A 15,870-nucleotide genomic window follows, 5' to 3' on the forward strand; every position below is an offset into this window, starting at 1 on the left:
TTATTTATGCGAGACTAAAAATGCATAAAACCAAAACAACTTCCGACTCTTCCTGTATATGTGAATTTTATTACATGCAATATGGTGAAATCAAATGAGCAAAATTGTATAGAAGAAAATGAGGGGCCAAAGATGAATGGAAACAAAACAGAATTTGAAGGATCATGAGGGCACATTTAGTGAAACATCAACTTTATCTAATGCTAGTAATACTCAAATACCACCTCTAAGAATTTTGGAAGTGGTGAGTAATTAGAGAAGTCAAAACTAAAGGCAGCCACATATATAATTTAATCCCCTAACAACATTGGTACCTTTATGTGAGTGTGTGTGTGTGTGCATGTACACATGTGTGTGTACATGCACATATATGTATTTGAAAAGTGAGTCAGTTCCCCAACCGTGGGAATGTGACAAAGTTGCTCCATTACTCTTGGTATTTTATTGAGTTCCACACTATCTTTGTAAATACGCTACTGGGAAACACTGCTGTTTTCAGAAGTGAAACTGAAGACTAAGGGACTTTTGTTGGCAACTCAGAAGGAGACCTTGAGGGAAAACTCTTTAAGATGAATATCTCAGCACCCCACTCAAAAAAAAAATGAAGTACAGAGAGAACAGAGAGGGAAAATTTAAAAATGGGCTCCTTTAAAGTGCTGGCAGGTGGGTGAAAGGAAATGGAATATCCATTTTGGTCAAAGACTGTATTAGGCTGAAAGGTCAGGGAGGAAGTGCTCAACCACGTGTTATACATTTGGTGTTTTTAAACCAATTTTTTGGTGGCTTACAGATTCAGATACTGGGGTTATTTTTGGATGCTTTATGGTAGGGCCGCTTGAGAACATCACTGACTTTCATCGCCCCATTTCAATTAGCCAGTCTCTTTTATGTCACCTTACAAGTGACCCTATGCTTTCCTATATCTGAGAACTTTCTATCATAGTTTGGATTCATTTTACTATTAAAGTTGTGTTAATTATCTGTTAAATAAGGAAATTCAGTGCTGGCTTTCAATTAATGAGGTAACTGGGTCTTTTTTGTTTCATATGTACTTACATCATGATAGAGCCTTTTGTTTTTCCATGAACAGTTTGCAAACTCATGAAATGTGCCTAATTACTTTATTCTTATTTTATATATTTTAAACATTTCATACATTGATACGTTACCTATCTTTATCATCCATTATGTAACTAGGTTGGGCTTAGAATGACTTACTTATAGTTCTTCAAAGTCAGATTTTTAAGAGAGGAGTAAATACCTCTCAAGGTTTTTCAGAAGAATGTAGGATCCATGGAGGACTTGGTTTCCGGCTGAGTAATGGAAGCCTGGAAATAAACAGATATTTCCTATGTTGTTCCACTTAATAAAGTACCTTCGTTGAAGTATCATGACTTCTGAAATTAAATCTTACAGGTAAGCATCTGGGTTGCTGCATATATATACTCCAGTACCATGGAACCACTTACCCCCAAGGGCCCGGACCTATTAACAGGTGTGAAGTTCGGCAGTCAATGAAAAGGCAGTGAATGACCCTAGTTATAATAGTTTGGTCAGTCTTGTAGAGTGTAGAGATCTTAAGATATCATCGACTGTGGCGGCTTCTTACCCAAGACTTGAGTTAGGATCTGAGAATGGGCTTCATGAAGCCTGCATATTTTGTGTGTCTGTTTTCTCTTGGTTAAGAACCTATTGTTGCCATCCCAGAAAAAGCTAGTCGCTACGTAATAGCACACTGCATCTCCAGCCAAACAGCTGACACAGCGTACACTGAGGAACAGCATTGCTTTTGAATTTAGGGGAGTCTGGGCTGCATGGCTAGTGGACTCAGTCATTTGGTGGTGGAGACCCATGAGGGATAACTCAGGAGGGGATGAAGACCTCCCCAGCTTTGCCGATTCCACGCAAGCATTTCCTCTTCGAGGAATGATCCAGCCAAGCTTTTCCTCCAAATATTTACACCCTTCTGTTGCAAGAAGTGATGACAGGCTGGCATTTGATAACAAACCCTATCAGGTAAACCTTTTATTAAATGAAACATGCCTTTGAGTATCAAGACGCTTCTGAGGCTCAACTTGGACTCCAAAAAATTATATTTATGTTGCTTTTTTTTCCTTTTTTTAAATAGGAAATTTATTGTCAAATTGATTTCCATACAGCACCCATTGCTCATCCCAACAGGTGCCCTCCTCAATTCCCATCACCCACTTTGCCCTCTCTCCCACCCACCATCAACCCTCAGTTTATTTTCAGTTTTTAAGAGTCTCTCACAGTTTGCCTCCTTCCCTCTCTGTAACTTTTTTTCCCCTTCCCCTCCCCCACGGTCTTCTGTTAAGTTTCTCAGGATTGGATCGAAAACATATGGTATCTGTGTTTCTCTGTGTGACTTATTTCACTTAGCATAACACTCTCCAGTTCCATCCATGTTGCTACAAAAGGCCAGATTTCATTCTTTCTCATTGTCACGTAGTATTCCATTGTGTATATAAACCACAATTTCTTTATCCATTCATCAGTTGATGGACATTTAGGCTCTTTCCATAATTTGGCTATTGTTGAAAGTGCTGCTATAAACATTGGGGTACAAGTGCCCCTCTGCATCAGCACTTCTGTATCCCTTGGTAAATTCCTAGCAGTGCTATTGCTGGGTCATAGGGTAGATCTATTTTTAATTTTTTGAGGAACCTCCACACTGTTTTCCAGAGTGGCTGCACCAGTTGGTATTCCCACCGACAGTGCAAGAGGGTTCCCGTTTCTCCACATGCTCTCCAGCATCTATAGTCTCCTGATTTGTTCATTTTAGCCACTTTGGCTGGCGTGAGGTGATATGTCAGTGTGGTTTTGATTGTATTTCCTTCATGAGGAGTGACATTGAGCATCTTTTCATGTGCCTGTTGGCCATCTGAGTGTCTTCTTTAGAAAAGTGCCTATTTATGTCTTCTGCCCATTTCTTCACTGGATAATTTGTTTTTTTCGGTGTGGAGTTTGGTGTAGATTTTGGATACTAGCCCTTTGTCCCATATGTCATTTGCAAATATCTTTTCCCAGTCTGTCGGTTGTCTTTTAATTTGTTGATTGTTTCCTTTGCAGTGCAGAAGCTTTTTATCTTCAGGAGGTCCCAATAGTTCATTTTTGTTTTTAATTCCCTTGCCTTTGGAGATGTGTCAAGTAAGAAATTGCTGTGGCTGAGGTCAGAGAGGTTTTTTCCTGCTTTTCCTGCTTTCTCCTCTAGGGTTTTGATGTTTTCCTGTCTCATATTCAGGTCCCTCATCCATTTTGATTTTATTTTTGTGAATGGTATAAGAAAGTAGTCTAGTTTCATTCTTGTACATGTTGCTGTCCACTTCTCCCAACACCATTTGTTAAAGAGCCTGTCTTTTTTCCATTGGATATTCTTTCCTGCTTTGTCAAAGTTTAGTTGGCCCTACATTTGTGGGTTCAATTCTGGAGTCTCTGTTCTATTCCATTGGTCTATGTGTCTGTTTTTCTGCCAATACCATGCTGTCTTGATGATTACAGCTTTGTAGTAGAGGCTAAAGTCTGGGATTGTGATGCCTCCCTCTTTGGTTTTCTTCCTCAATATTGCTTTGGCTATTTGGGGTCTTCTGTGGTTCCATACAAATTTTAGGATTGCTTGTTCTAGCTTCGAGAAGAATGCTGGTGCAATTTTGATTGGGATTGCATTGAATGTGTAGATTGCTTTGGGCAATATTGACATTTTAACAATATTCTTCTAATCCATGAGCGCGGAATGTTTTTCCATTTCTTTGTATCTTCTTCAATTTCCTTCATAAGCTTTCTATAGTTTTAAGCATATAGATCTTTTACATCTTTGGTTAGGTTTATTCCTAGGTATTTGATGATTCTTGGTGCAATTGTGAATGGGATCAGTTTCTTTGTCTTTCTGTTGCTTCATTATTAGTGTATAAGAATGCAACTGATTTCTGTACATTGATTTTGTATCCTGCGACTTTGCTGGATTCATGTATCAGTTCTAGCAGACTTCTGGTGGCGTTTGTCGGGTTTTCCATGTATAGTATCATGTCATCTGCAAAAAGTGAAAGCTTGACTTCATCTTTGCCAATTTTGATGCCTTTGATTTCCTTTTGTTGTCTGATTGCTAATGCTAGAACTTCCAGCACTATGTTAAACAACAGTGGTGAAAGTGGACATCCCTGTCGTGTTTCTGATCTCAGGGGGAAAGCTCTCAGTTTTTCCCCATTGAGGATGATATTAGCTGTGGGCTTTTTTTTCATATGTTGCTTTTTTTTCAAAACAGAAATTTTACATTAAAATACATGTTATTGAAGACACTTAAAAAATTAGAGTTCTCCCCACTCCCTCCATAAGGAATTTCTACCATGTAGAAATAATACTACCATGAAATAACTTCTACCATGTAGAAATACCACAGAAATAATTTCTACCATGTAGAAATACTTTGGTAGACGTGGATATATTTTATCTATATATCGGCCTATATATTGATAGAGATACATAGCTGTGGTGATTTGATCCCACTATACTTGGTGCCTTTTATTGCTTAATATATTGTAAAAAAAATTTCCAAGCCATTGAAGATTTTTTTTCAACATCTGTGTTCAAGATCATGAATATTCCATAGTTTTTTTCTGAAGTTTATTTGTCAAAGAGGCAGTGAATATTCTCTTAGCAGTTTATTTGTTCACATCTTTAGCTTTGGCTAAAAAAAGACAAATTGCTAATCCTTTGGATATGTATTTGCCGAAGTGTTCTCTAGAAATTGGAACAGTTCACATCCCTGGCAACCATATGCTGTGCTTTTGGGAATCTTGATGGAAGATTAAATAAAAATAATGTCTTAAACCGATAGGCAGGGGATAGAGTATACAGTCTTTTTAAGACCTGTTCTCTCAGTTGTAGTGTGCAAAGAAAGGGTGACCATTTTACTTAATTATCTCTATTTCACAAAGGAATGCAGGCAGTTACAGTGTAATGGTGTGTTCATTGATGTCAAGTAAAAGCATGTGCTGTTTTCAGTGTTCACATGACCATAACTTTCATTTTTCATACTTCAAGATCTTCAAACTTGTCAAAGCATGCTTTCTCCTTTCCAAGTTTCTCTTCTCAAGCTTGATAGTTTTCAAAAGCTTTCTCCCACTTAGTTGTGCTTTCAGAAGTGTTTGAAATCACACTTAAAGAAAATTAAAGGAAAAAGTGAATTTTCCCTCTAGAAAAGGTCATTTGAATTTGAATTCCAAAGCAATTTAGTTTGGGATGTATAGCAATTAACAGCAAATCTATCTACTTCAAATTGCAGTGTTTATAAGCTTGAAAGACAGGGCTTTTTTTTGGACATTTCATTAAGAAATTAATGTTTTCATAACAACTATGGGATTTATATAGGTGTTTATAAATTAGGTGAAACTTTATCAGCGACCTAATTGTCATATAAATGATAGGAAGAGGGAGAATCCTGAGGACTTTATTCCTATAGAAGCGGTGTAATACACTGGTGAGAGGAACATCGTTGAATCATCTTGCCGAGGTTCAAATTCCAGCTGCAACCCTCACTGGCTTTGGGCAAGTTACTTTCCTTCTCAGTGCTTTGATCTTTTATTTGTGAGGTGGAGGCAGTAAATCTTCCAGGGTGTCCCGCTGTCCTGGTTTGCCCAGCATTGTCCTGCTGTAGCACCAAAAATCCAAGATCTGCGGACAGCCATCCCTAAGACAAAAATTCTCCTGGTTTTGGTGGGGGGGGGGGAGGGTGTGGCAAGTTTGAGAGAAAGTAAAAAACCCATACGGTGGCCCCCCAAAGAGGGGCTGAAAGCAGCCCTGTTTTTAGCTTCAAAAGTGTCCAAAGATTATCTGTCTTCCACAGTTGCTGTTAACCATTTTTCCCTTGTTGCTGATACTGGCAACCATGAGTTAAATGAGATAATATTTCAAACGTTTAGATTGTGATTGAAATAGAGTAAGCATTCAAAGAAGTCCACTTTTATTATTACGTTAAATATTGTGCTGTTCTTTGGTGGTACTGAATAATCTTAAAAAGAAGAAACGTCATGTGTACTTTCCTGCTATTGATACAATGAAAATCAGTACTGTAGTTCCTTGGAGTGGTAGCAATTCCAGCAATTGCCCTTTCCATGGTCAGTAAAATGTCCTGCTGTCACAGGGTGCCCGCCGTTCCCTCCCACTTTGCCTTTCAGCAGAGATGCTCTGACCCTTTCAAATATTGAGCAGTACGCTCTCCTCTCAATGTGTGCTCACGACTCCTGTTACTGTTAATGGAAGTTACACATGTGTGCTCACCAGGATGAGAAAGCCTTTATCCCATGTTGGGCAAAGACCCGTGATGCTGAATCTCTTTCTAAACTTCAGACCTGAAGGGAACAGTGCAGGGAATTGCTGCTTTCTCACTATATTAGCTTCTTCAATTTCCTTTTAATTGGAGCCTGCAATCCAGATTCTTGTAACTTCAGGAGGATGAACAATACAAATTAAGATCTGGATGCTTTCCAGGAAGGGCTCAGCTCAAAGAACACTTTTTTTTTTCTTTTTAGCACAGTTGTGGCTATTCACAAATCGCATGCAGTTGCCTAATGAGTCCATATTTGCTTCTGAGGTTTCACATTTGCAAACTACACTGCTGAGAAAGTAAGTGAAGTGTTCACCCACCTCTGGTGTGAGCTGACCGATTTAATGTACAGGACAGATAAATACTAGAATAGTCAAAATTCTAAACCGGCAGCACAGAGCCTTCAAATACGATATCTTACCCTTGTTCAGGACATTCATTTCTCCCCAAGAATTCTTTTTAATGTATAAGACTTCAATTTATGTTTAAGAACTAGTAAACTATAGCAGTTTGACAGCCATTCACACTTAATTCTGTGCATTAAACCAACAGCATTCTTTTCCACAAACATCCATTGTTAGGACAATGCTCTCAGACAGAATTTATGAGAAATGGAATTATGTTACCAAGGAGATAGCATTTACTATAATGAAGAGTAGATCCTAGAAAATGGCCCCTTTTACAGCAGCTCAGAGCAGAGCCACAAAAGCAATTGATTGGTCTTGGCATTTAGTCTTATATCAGCTGTGTCATCCATAGCTTCAGGAGTGAGAACACTAATCTAAAGTGACATTTCTGTTCTGGCGGGCTTTTCTGCCCTGATGAAAGCAATTACTTCATTCCTAAATGATAATTTGCAGGAGTTTCAACCACTTTAATTGATAATTTTTTTTTGTTCTGAGTTCAATTGTGAAGTGATTAGCTGATTTGGTAAATAGAAATTTAAGGTGTGAAATATACAAGTTGCTCCAAGGTAAAGTGCTCTTTATTGGGTGGAGAGAAATTACTTGATAAAGCTGCAGTTTTTCCATTATTATGGAACTGCCAGTTGTACAGCTTAAAGTTCTGGGGGAAAATGAAGAACAAAACACTTTGATTCATGAGGTTTTTGGCAGACACCAAAGCATACAATGAATAGTTTGGTCTTGCTGTGGTTCATTCAAGGATTATTTGAATCAAGGTGAACATTGGTTGAAAAGGATTGTGCAGACCTCTCAGCTTTCTTTATTGCTATTCTAATGACTCATTCTGGAATTAAATCCTCTTATTTAAAGTGTTAAGAATAAAAACGCTCATTGGCTAAAACCAATTAATTTAATTATTAAGTTCAAACATACACAAGGCATTTTCTGAAGATGAGGGAAGGCATTCAGTTGAATGGCTCTAATTACTCTTTTGATCTATTTTATTACAAGTCAAAAATAGGTCATGATTATTCAATGAGAATATATCTTAGTGAAAAATTTTAAGGATGCATCTTAACTTTGATACTTTATCAAATGTTAGCAGTTGCCGATGTTTTTGACACCTTTTTAAAGCAGTCAATTCCATATTTCTTACATGGGGAAAAATAATGGTCATTTCACATGTTAAATGAGAAAAATAAAGCAAGAATGAAGGTCAAACTGATTTAGCACATCAAACAGTCTTTGTCAGCCAAGCTTAATATATCCTGAGTTTGTGGAACAAATGAAATTTTGCTGCTATGTTACACTTTGCTTCCAAACAACCATTACAACTGGTTTTATATATTGTGTGAGCATCAGACCATCAAACAGTGCATCTTTACTGACGTGTTGCTGCAGCAATGATCTACAGCAGCAATCTGCCATTTATATAAGGGCAAAATGTGCATCTATATTTAGTTGTGAAATTGGCCTATTATACTCTTGATGTTTACAGAGGCTAACATAAATTAATGATGACAGCTATGAGCAGTGCATTAGTTAAGCAGCAGAGTTCTTACCTTGAACTTGAAGGTTCCAGTTTTAACTTCCAGCATACACTATACTGTTTTCTTCACACGTTAAAGGAAGGTTTTTGAAATTGTTACCTTTTCTTGGAGAACATTAAAAGACTCCAATTTGTGAGCTATGTAGTGCATAATCCTACTAGATAATAGTTGTTTATGCATTTCTCAATTATATTGCCTTGTAAGAAAGCCAATATTTACAATCATGTGGAAAAATACTGAAAGATTTTTTTTTCTTTGCAGTAGGTTGATTTGATTGACTTTGAACTCTATGTGATGCCAATGTGTGTTGGGCTGTTTTATTGAAAGTAATGAAAGAAGGGCAAGCAGTGTTTATAGAATCTTTACTTTTTCCCTGGGAATCCTCCTCATTCTGCTCATGTCAGGCCAGGAGTAGGTATTGGAGTCACTATAGATTTCACTGTTAACTATGACCAGAGATCTGACAAGTATGCAGGTGTTCAAAGGTTCATGAGTTAAAATGCTGAAACCTTTGATGAATTTTTGATGGCTGCATTTTTAATACAGGTCGACCTTCTTCTTTTGAGGCTGCATGCCAGATTAATTGATAAATAGTAGAAGTCTGGAGTGCTGGGTTCTCCTAAGCAAAACAAGTAGGAAAATCCATAAAAACCTGCCTTTCTGCCTTCTTAGAAGTACTTTTTAAAAAGGCAAAATTTAAAGTGGTTCTAACTCTATCCTTTCGCCTACTGTTAGAAGACCAAAATCTGCTGTGTTGTCTTATAGAGACTGGTCATTGTATTCAAAAAGCTTACATGAAGGTGTTAAAATTGAAGCCTAGAGAAGATTTTCATGTAGAGATCATGTGAATCTATTGATAATGTTCATATCAGGAACTGTTTCACAAATACAATTATAAATTATATAAAAAGAAATGATAAAAATCTGGCTATGAAGAATAGGAGAGGAAGAAACATTTGATTAAGTTGACTTACTTTTGTTGTTCCTCTGTGACAATTATTATTTTTGCTCCTTATCCTCTTTAGATCTCCAGCTATATTATTTCCATAATCATCATAACTATTTCTGTGAAGTAGGAAATCAAAGTAATCAATTTTGCAAAGCTAAATTTGATAAGCCACAAAGGATAACTTACCTCTTTTAATTTAATGAGTCATCAAGTCCAAAGTTATCTGTTTTTTTTTCCGCCATGGACAAGTGGCCCAATAAATAATTGACATCTTTATCCAGTTCCGTGGCAGCTTTAGAGAGATTGCAAATACTGAGTCAATTTCATAATACTGGCTTTGTTATAATGGCAGTGCCTGTTCTTTAACTTTTTACTTTTTTTTTTTTTTCAGTTGTTGTCTTTTGCTTGTTTTGTCTCCAGCAGAATTTGGTGATTTGGCCCTGCCCCCAGTATGGAAGCTAAAGCAGCAAATGCTGCTGGCACTTTGACATTTCCCCCAACTCACCCAGGCAATCTGGGTGAGCTCTCCATGGTCCTGGATTTGGGGTTTTGTTTGACATCAAGGAGAGCTTTTTAGATTTGTGAGATTTTGAAAGCTATTTTGAAAGATCGCCTTTCTCCCAGAGTACTCATAAGATTGTTTTGACTAATAAGGATCATTGAAATTTTGAAGTTTTTTTGCTGAAGTTCTCAGAATTCTCCTGAGTAATTCATTCTCTTAACTGTTTGGATATTCTTTTTTTTTTTTTTTTTTTTTTTTTTTTAAGCATAGTTGCTTGTCTTGCAATTGAATGCCATTTTTTCTAGTTTAGTGAACTAAAAAAATGCTCACTTACTTCTTCTAGTAAAAAAATCATTGATTTGTGAACCTTGAATCATTCATCAATGAAACACATATTTTACTTGAAAACTCATTAAATAAACCTGTGGTATACAGCTGATAGACTATAGGTATAAGGAAGACTATAGTGAAAAAGCAATATCTTTGCAATAAAGAAGTTATATTTTGCTTTAAGTATACAATGTGATATATCATAACCAGTGAGTAGAAATCATACTGATGACACAGTGTGTACATTGTAAATGAGTGTTGTGGACCTCAAAGCATAGAACAATCAGTGTGAAGCAAGTTTAGGTTTTATTTTAATATATCTTGTATAGTAATACTGTGTGTCAGGTACCATTTAAGTATTTTGCAATAATTAACCCATTTAGTTTAATTTCAACAAGAACCTTATGAAGCAAATAGTACTATCACCCCATTTCACAGATGAAAGAAACTGAGGCAGAAGATTAAGTAAATTGCTCAAGTTTACATAATCAGTTAAGTTATAGAACTGAGATTTAAATACAGGTACTCGGGTTCCATAATCCATGCATTTAAATTTAACCTCTACTTTTTGCTAGTGTGGAAGACATGCTGACAGAGGCATCAAACAGAGCTTAAAGTGACAATCATGATCTGAGAAAACATGAAAGGAGTTTAATAGGCAGTTTTAGGGTTGTCATCAAGGAAAAGTTAGGCCTTTGGTTGTATTCCCATTGGTTTGATTTCTATGGTCACTACATGGGAAATTACTAAGTGAAGGTCCTAAGTGGCAATAGAGAATGGAGTTCGAGAGGACAAATGAAAAAAGCCAACAGTTTAGAATTAGAGACACTGTAAGATGTATAAAGGAAGCCTGGTCAAATAAACTTATAAAGAATTATGGAGAGAGAAATACTATAGTAATGAGATGGGCACTAGGATTCAAACAGTTGGGGTTTTTTCCTCTAGATAAGTTTTATGATAAAAAAAAGTTTCATGATTATTATGCTAATAGTTGTTGCTTAGATACTGTTTACCACGTGACAGGCATTTTGTACTTTACATATATTGGCTCAATTACTCTCATGAATATTATGAAGTAGATAAAATTATCACATCCATTTTCCACAGGAGGAAATTGAGGCCTAAGGAGGTTGAGACACCTAGTGAAGGTTGACGACATGGTAGTTGTAAGTTGGTGCCAATACCCACAGTTTGGCAGCAGAACCCGCACTCCTAATCTCTGTGGTTTCCAAGAAAGTTTTCAGATGGGTTGACTATACTGTCAGCATTCCTAAATCTTTGCAACTTCTTAAAATTTTTCTTTGTTGTAAAACTCTCAAGTGGTCTCTGCCCCATTTAGAGTTCATAAACTATCTTAATTTGTAAAATCTAGAATTATCTAAGAGGTTCACTGATTCATAGTTTCCATGGTAGTAAATGGTAAACTATTGTATGAGCCACTGCACTGGTCCAGGAGATTTGTTGGCCATCCTCATGTTGTAAAATAATAACATTGAGGCTCAGATTTGTTATTGAAAATCACAATGCTTGTGAATGGCTAGGATGGGTCTTATAATTCCTTCATCAGGACTTTTGCCAGAAAACTTGCCAGGAAACTTAAAATATATGAGACGATTTAAAAAATTACATTCAATAAGCATTGTCCTCTAAATCTTCATTACTAGTAATTTTTTGATGGCTTGTTACCTATGGTTAAAGGTGTATCTTCAGAAACATGGAAAATTTGTTGCCAAGCATTAAGCAGAAACATGCATTATGCCAACAGTGTTGTTTAGGAAAGTTAATTATGGTAACATCAATGACAATAAGAGTGGAGAGTCTAACTTTACAAGTTTTATAAGAGGAAATTCTAGATACTAGAGTATTATCCTTTTGGTTGGGTGAAGAAGCCCTTTGGAGAATCTGAAAATCATTTACTATCTTCCCCCAAATATATACACAGTTTGCAAAGGACTTCTAGATTTATAAATAAATAAATAAATAAATAAATAAATAAATAAATAAATAAACAAACAAATAAATAAAACACGTGTGTGTGTGTATATATATATCTTCTGAAATTGCTGATTTTGTTGTTTGGTTGCTGGTAATTATTGGTGAGGATGATAAGATTGTCATCAAAGAGAACTGAAATTTTGATTTGCTGAGGATCAAGGAAGAGTCTCCTTTTCCAAAGTTACCCAAAGACTAGGTGGAAGAACGTCAGAGCAGTGGGAAGTTTGGGAGTCATTTCTTGTTGATCTGAAGTTTAATCATTTTTTATATGGTACAGATTAGGATCATAATGTTATATTCATGATTTCCTGTCTTTCTTTGGTATTGTAGAAATAAAACCATAATTTTTGGTTTAGAACAGAATGTGCAAACACATAGTTTATTTTACGTTTTAATGTAGTCTTTAATTCTATTTGAGAATTGCTTACAACTAAGCTGTACTTCCCAAAAGCAGGCATAAGATTAATCTACAGTCTGAGTCATTGTCTACACATCTTTAGCTTAATCTATTCTATCAACATCTCTATGACCTTTGTAATCCTTTGACTGCATTTTATTGCTGTTGCCCTTAAAGCCAATTACTACTTATTATAGATACAGTGCTGTCATTCTGAAAGACTTCTGAACTGTGAGGTCTGTATAATGAAAAACGCTTGTTATTAAGATTATGGCCAGGCCAGTTACTCGAGTAGGGTAACACAGAGTGTTTGAGTTAAAAAAAAAAAATTTAAAAAACACACAAAAAAACACAAAAAAAAATGTGTAGGGGAGGAGAGGAGAAAAACAAGAAGGTGGGTCAGGAACACATGAAGTAAGTTTGGCCCAGTGGTATTTTAGATAAATCAAATATTAGAGGACAGTGTTTGGGCAAAGCTTCTGAAGGCATTAATGTCCATGCATTCCCCTTTCTGGAGTGGAAATAAGAAGCCATTTGTCCTCTACCTTTGGAGTCCATTGAGTTGTTCCCTGTGATCTTGGTTTTTTCTTACCACCTACCCCCATAGAATTAGATTTTTTCCTTAAACTATTGCTAAGTCTATACAATAATAGCAATTTCAGGATAATGGCCTCATGTTCTACTTGTTTCAGTCAAATAAAGAAATTCCTGGTATGAAAATTAGTCATGTTAATGAGATAACAAATGAGCCTATTTGTGATGCTTTGAGTGACATGGATAAAGGGAAAGTTACATAGAACATCCATGTAAAAGTGCCTTTCAAAATTGGCCTCCCAAATTCTTATCCAATTGTAAACTGCATCCCTCCTCATTTACTGACCAAATGACAGGTTTTATTAGGCTTGCATTATTTTTTAAAACTTTAATTGGTTAACATAAAATTAAAACATAACATAAAATTGGAAATGCCATATAAAAATTGAGATTTTGTTCTCTAGAAACAACAAATCTGGGAATCTGACGACAGCAGGTGCGCCCTCCTCCAGAGCAGCGGTCCACTGAGACTGTGTGTGCCTGAGCTGTTGTCCTCTCCTGCCCCACAGTTGCCATCAGGCCTCTTCACTCATTGACATTCCCTGCCTTAACCCCAGGGGCCCTTCAGTTTACAACCTCTGCTCTAGTGCTCCATCATAGTCACTTACTGAACAACAACAGTTGTAAGTTGAGCCCACCTTCTGGAGTACTGTTTGATTACAAGAACACAAAAAGAGCAAAGTGCTGAACTTGAACCACTGCACTCCACAAGCGGTACAGAAGACATCTCAAAAGACCTAGTTCTTTGGGCACAGCTGACCTAAGTGGTGTTAGATAGATTGCTTTTATTACATAAAGGGGGGGGCATGAATGGTTCTTTTGCCCTAAGATGTTAACCCAGATCCTGGGTATACTTACATTTTATCAGATTGTAAGGCATCTCTCACTTTATTTACACAATTTTCAACAAGCCAAAATTGCCAATTTATAAAATCATGTAAAGGCCAGCCACGATTTGGGGAAACAAGTGGCATGCCATGCTTTTCCCTTGTGAATTAGCAATGTTTCTCCCGGAGGTTATCCCCTGAGACATTAAGGGACAAAGGTTTTCATCTGAGACTGCCATGACTCTGAAAACGGTAACGTTAACTTGTCTAGTTGTGAGAAATAGGTTGGTTAGCTAATGTAGAATATTTTATTAAGAGTGAAACTGGTGGGGTTGTTGGCTTAGTGAGTATTTGATCAGGGTGTGATGGCATTACTTAAATTATGTAGACGCTCAATAAGATATTCAGAGTGCAGTGAGTACAGTGTTTCTACCATGAACACCATCAGGTACGCTATAATGTAATATGAAATGTTCTTGTCCATATTATACTAATGGATATCGGAGCTACACTGCTGAACTCATTTTGATCTATTGCTCTGGTCTTGCTTCCTTGCTTGTTTCTCTCTTTCTGGTTATTTTATAACGGGAAACCAGAAAGCTAGGTTCAAAGATTCAAAATGCCTTTGGAGTTCAATGAAATGGATACTTACAAATGATTTTAATAGTACCTTGATACTGTAAATATTGCCCAATTACTTATCATCAGGGTCTTATTTTGATTTGATTTCTTGTCAGACACAAAACAGAGCCATTCAGAACAGGTGGAATTCTGTCAGATGCTCAAACACAACTTCAGTTGTGCCAGATTCTGCCCTCAGCAATGTGAGCAAACTTCAAACAGAAATGCACATGAATAGTTAAAGGAAAATGCTGGATCCCACCTGTTGCCTTTTCTGTGAAGTAATATGTCTATAATGTTTATAAATTTTAATAACCCATACAGGGCTTTATCTTTCAACATTAAATTTATATTATCTTAAAGTTTGACTTCTCCAGGCGATGCATTTTATTCTCTAGTATCTTAGAGAATCTATCCATCTACTAATGTGTACTCATTCATAAAGAATTAAAGTTTTCTCTTATCAACCAATTATCAACATATTTATTAAGTATATTGAAATCTTCATTTTCAGTATGATGTTTTCTTTATCTGACTTAAGATCACGATCCTTATTGAGGGCTAGGGCTAGAACTGAGACACATAAACACACTTCATAGAATCAACAAATAAAATGTTGATGTTTACCCTTTGTTCCCCATGATGATAATTGAAGTAAAGGTGCTTTTGGTGCCTTAAAATCTCACAGTGATAACAATTAAATGAACAAAATCATTATCCTGAGAATAAATATATGAATACTAGCCTCATCTTTTCTGCTGCTTATAGCTGATAACACCAAGTATTACCTGTAAATCTTATGTCTTAGAAACAAAGAATGTATCTCAATGCATGGCCAATTAAAGGGAAGAACCTAACAAGCAAGCTATTGTTATTACTGCCTGTAAGTTTATTTGTTGTTATTACTGCATGTAAGTTTAAATCCAGAGGTAGAATTTTTGGTTTTAGTGAACGTTGTCTAGAAATCATTTTATTATGGCCCTTGGATTTGAAAGAAGATTTTGGTAGATTTTTGCTGGGGGAAGAAGGAAATGAAAAGGAAACAATTTCTACCTGATGTCAGAACCACACGTTTTAAATGACACTTTTTCACTCTTTTGATTTCAGTTTACAAGCATTGAGAAAGGAGAAATCCCGAGATGCTGCTCGCTCCCGCCGGGGAAAAGAAAATTTTGAGTTCTATGAATTGGCCAAGTTGTTGCCTCTTCCTGCAGCCATCACTAGCCAGCTTGACAAGGCATCCATCATTCGACTTACAATTAGCTATCTGAAAATGAGGGACTTTGCTAACCAAGGGGACCCTCCGTGGAACTTGCGAATGGAAGGCCCTCCACCTAACACATCAGTAAAAGGTAAGTTTT

At 36.5% G+C, this 15,870-nt stretch overlaps 1 protein-coding gene across 8 annotated transcripts in view; it reads left to right on the forward strand.

The window, feature by feature from the left end:
• Positions 1 to 15,870, forward strand: part of NPAS3 (neuronal PAS domain protein 3) — an 858,964-nt gene that overhangs the window by 249,193 nt on the left and 593,901 nt on the right. For all 8 annotated transcript variants that reach the window (XM_045059780.1, XM_045059781.1, XM_045059782.1 and 5 more), the window contains one exon: positions 15,617 to 15,861. In XM_045059780.1, coding sequence (XP_044915715.1) covers positions 15,617 to 15,861 — 245 coding nt within the window. The remainder of the gene's footprint in view (positions 1 to 15,616; positions 15,862 to 15,870) is intronic.

The sequence above is a fragment of the Felis catus genome, chromosome B3 (genome assembly GCF_018350175.1).
Source record: "Felis catus isolate Fca126 chromosome B3, F.catus_Fca126_mat1.0, whole genome shotgun sequence".
Classification (NCBI taxonomy): domain Eukaryota; kingdom Metazoa; phylum Chordata; class Mammalia; order Carnivora; family Felidae; genus Felis; species Felis catus.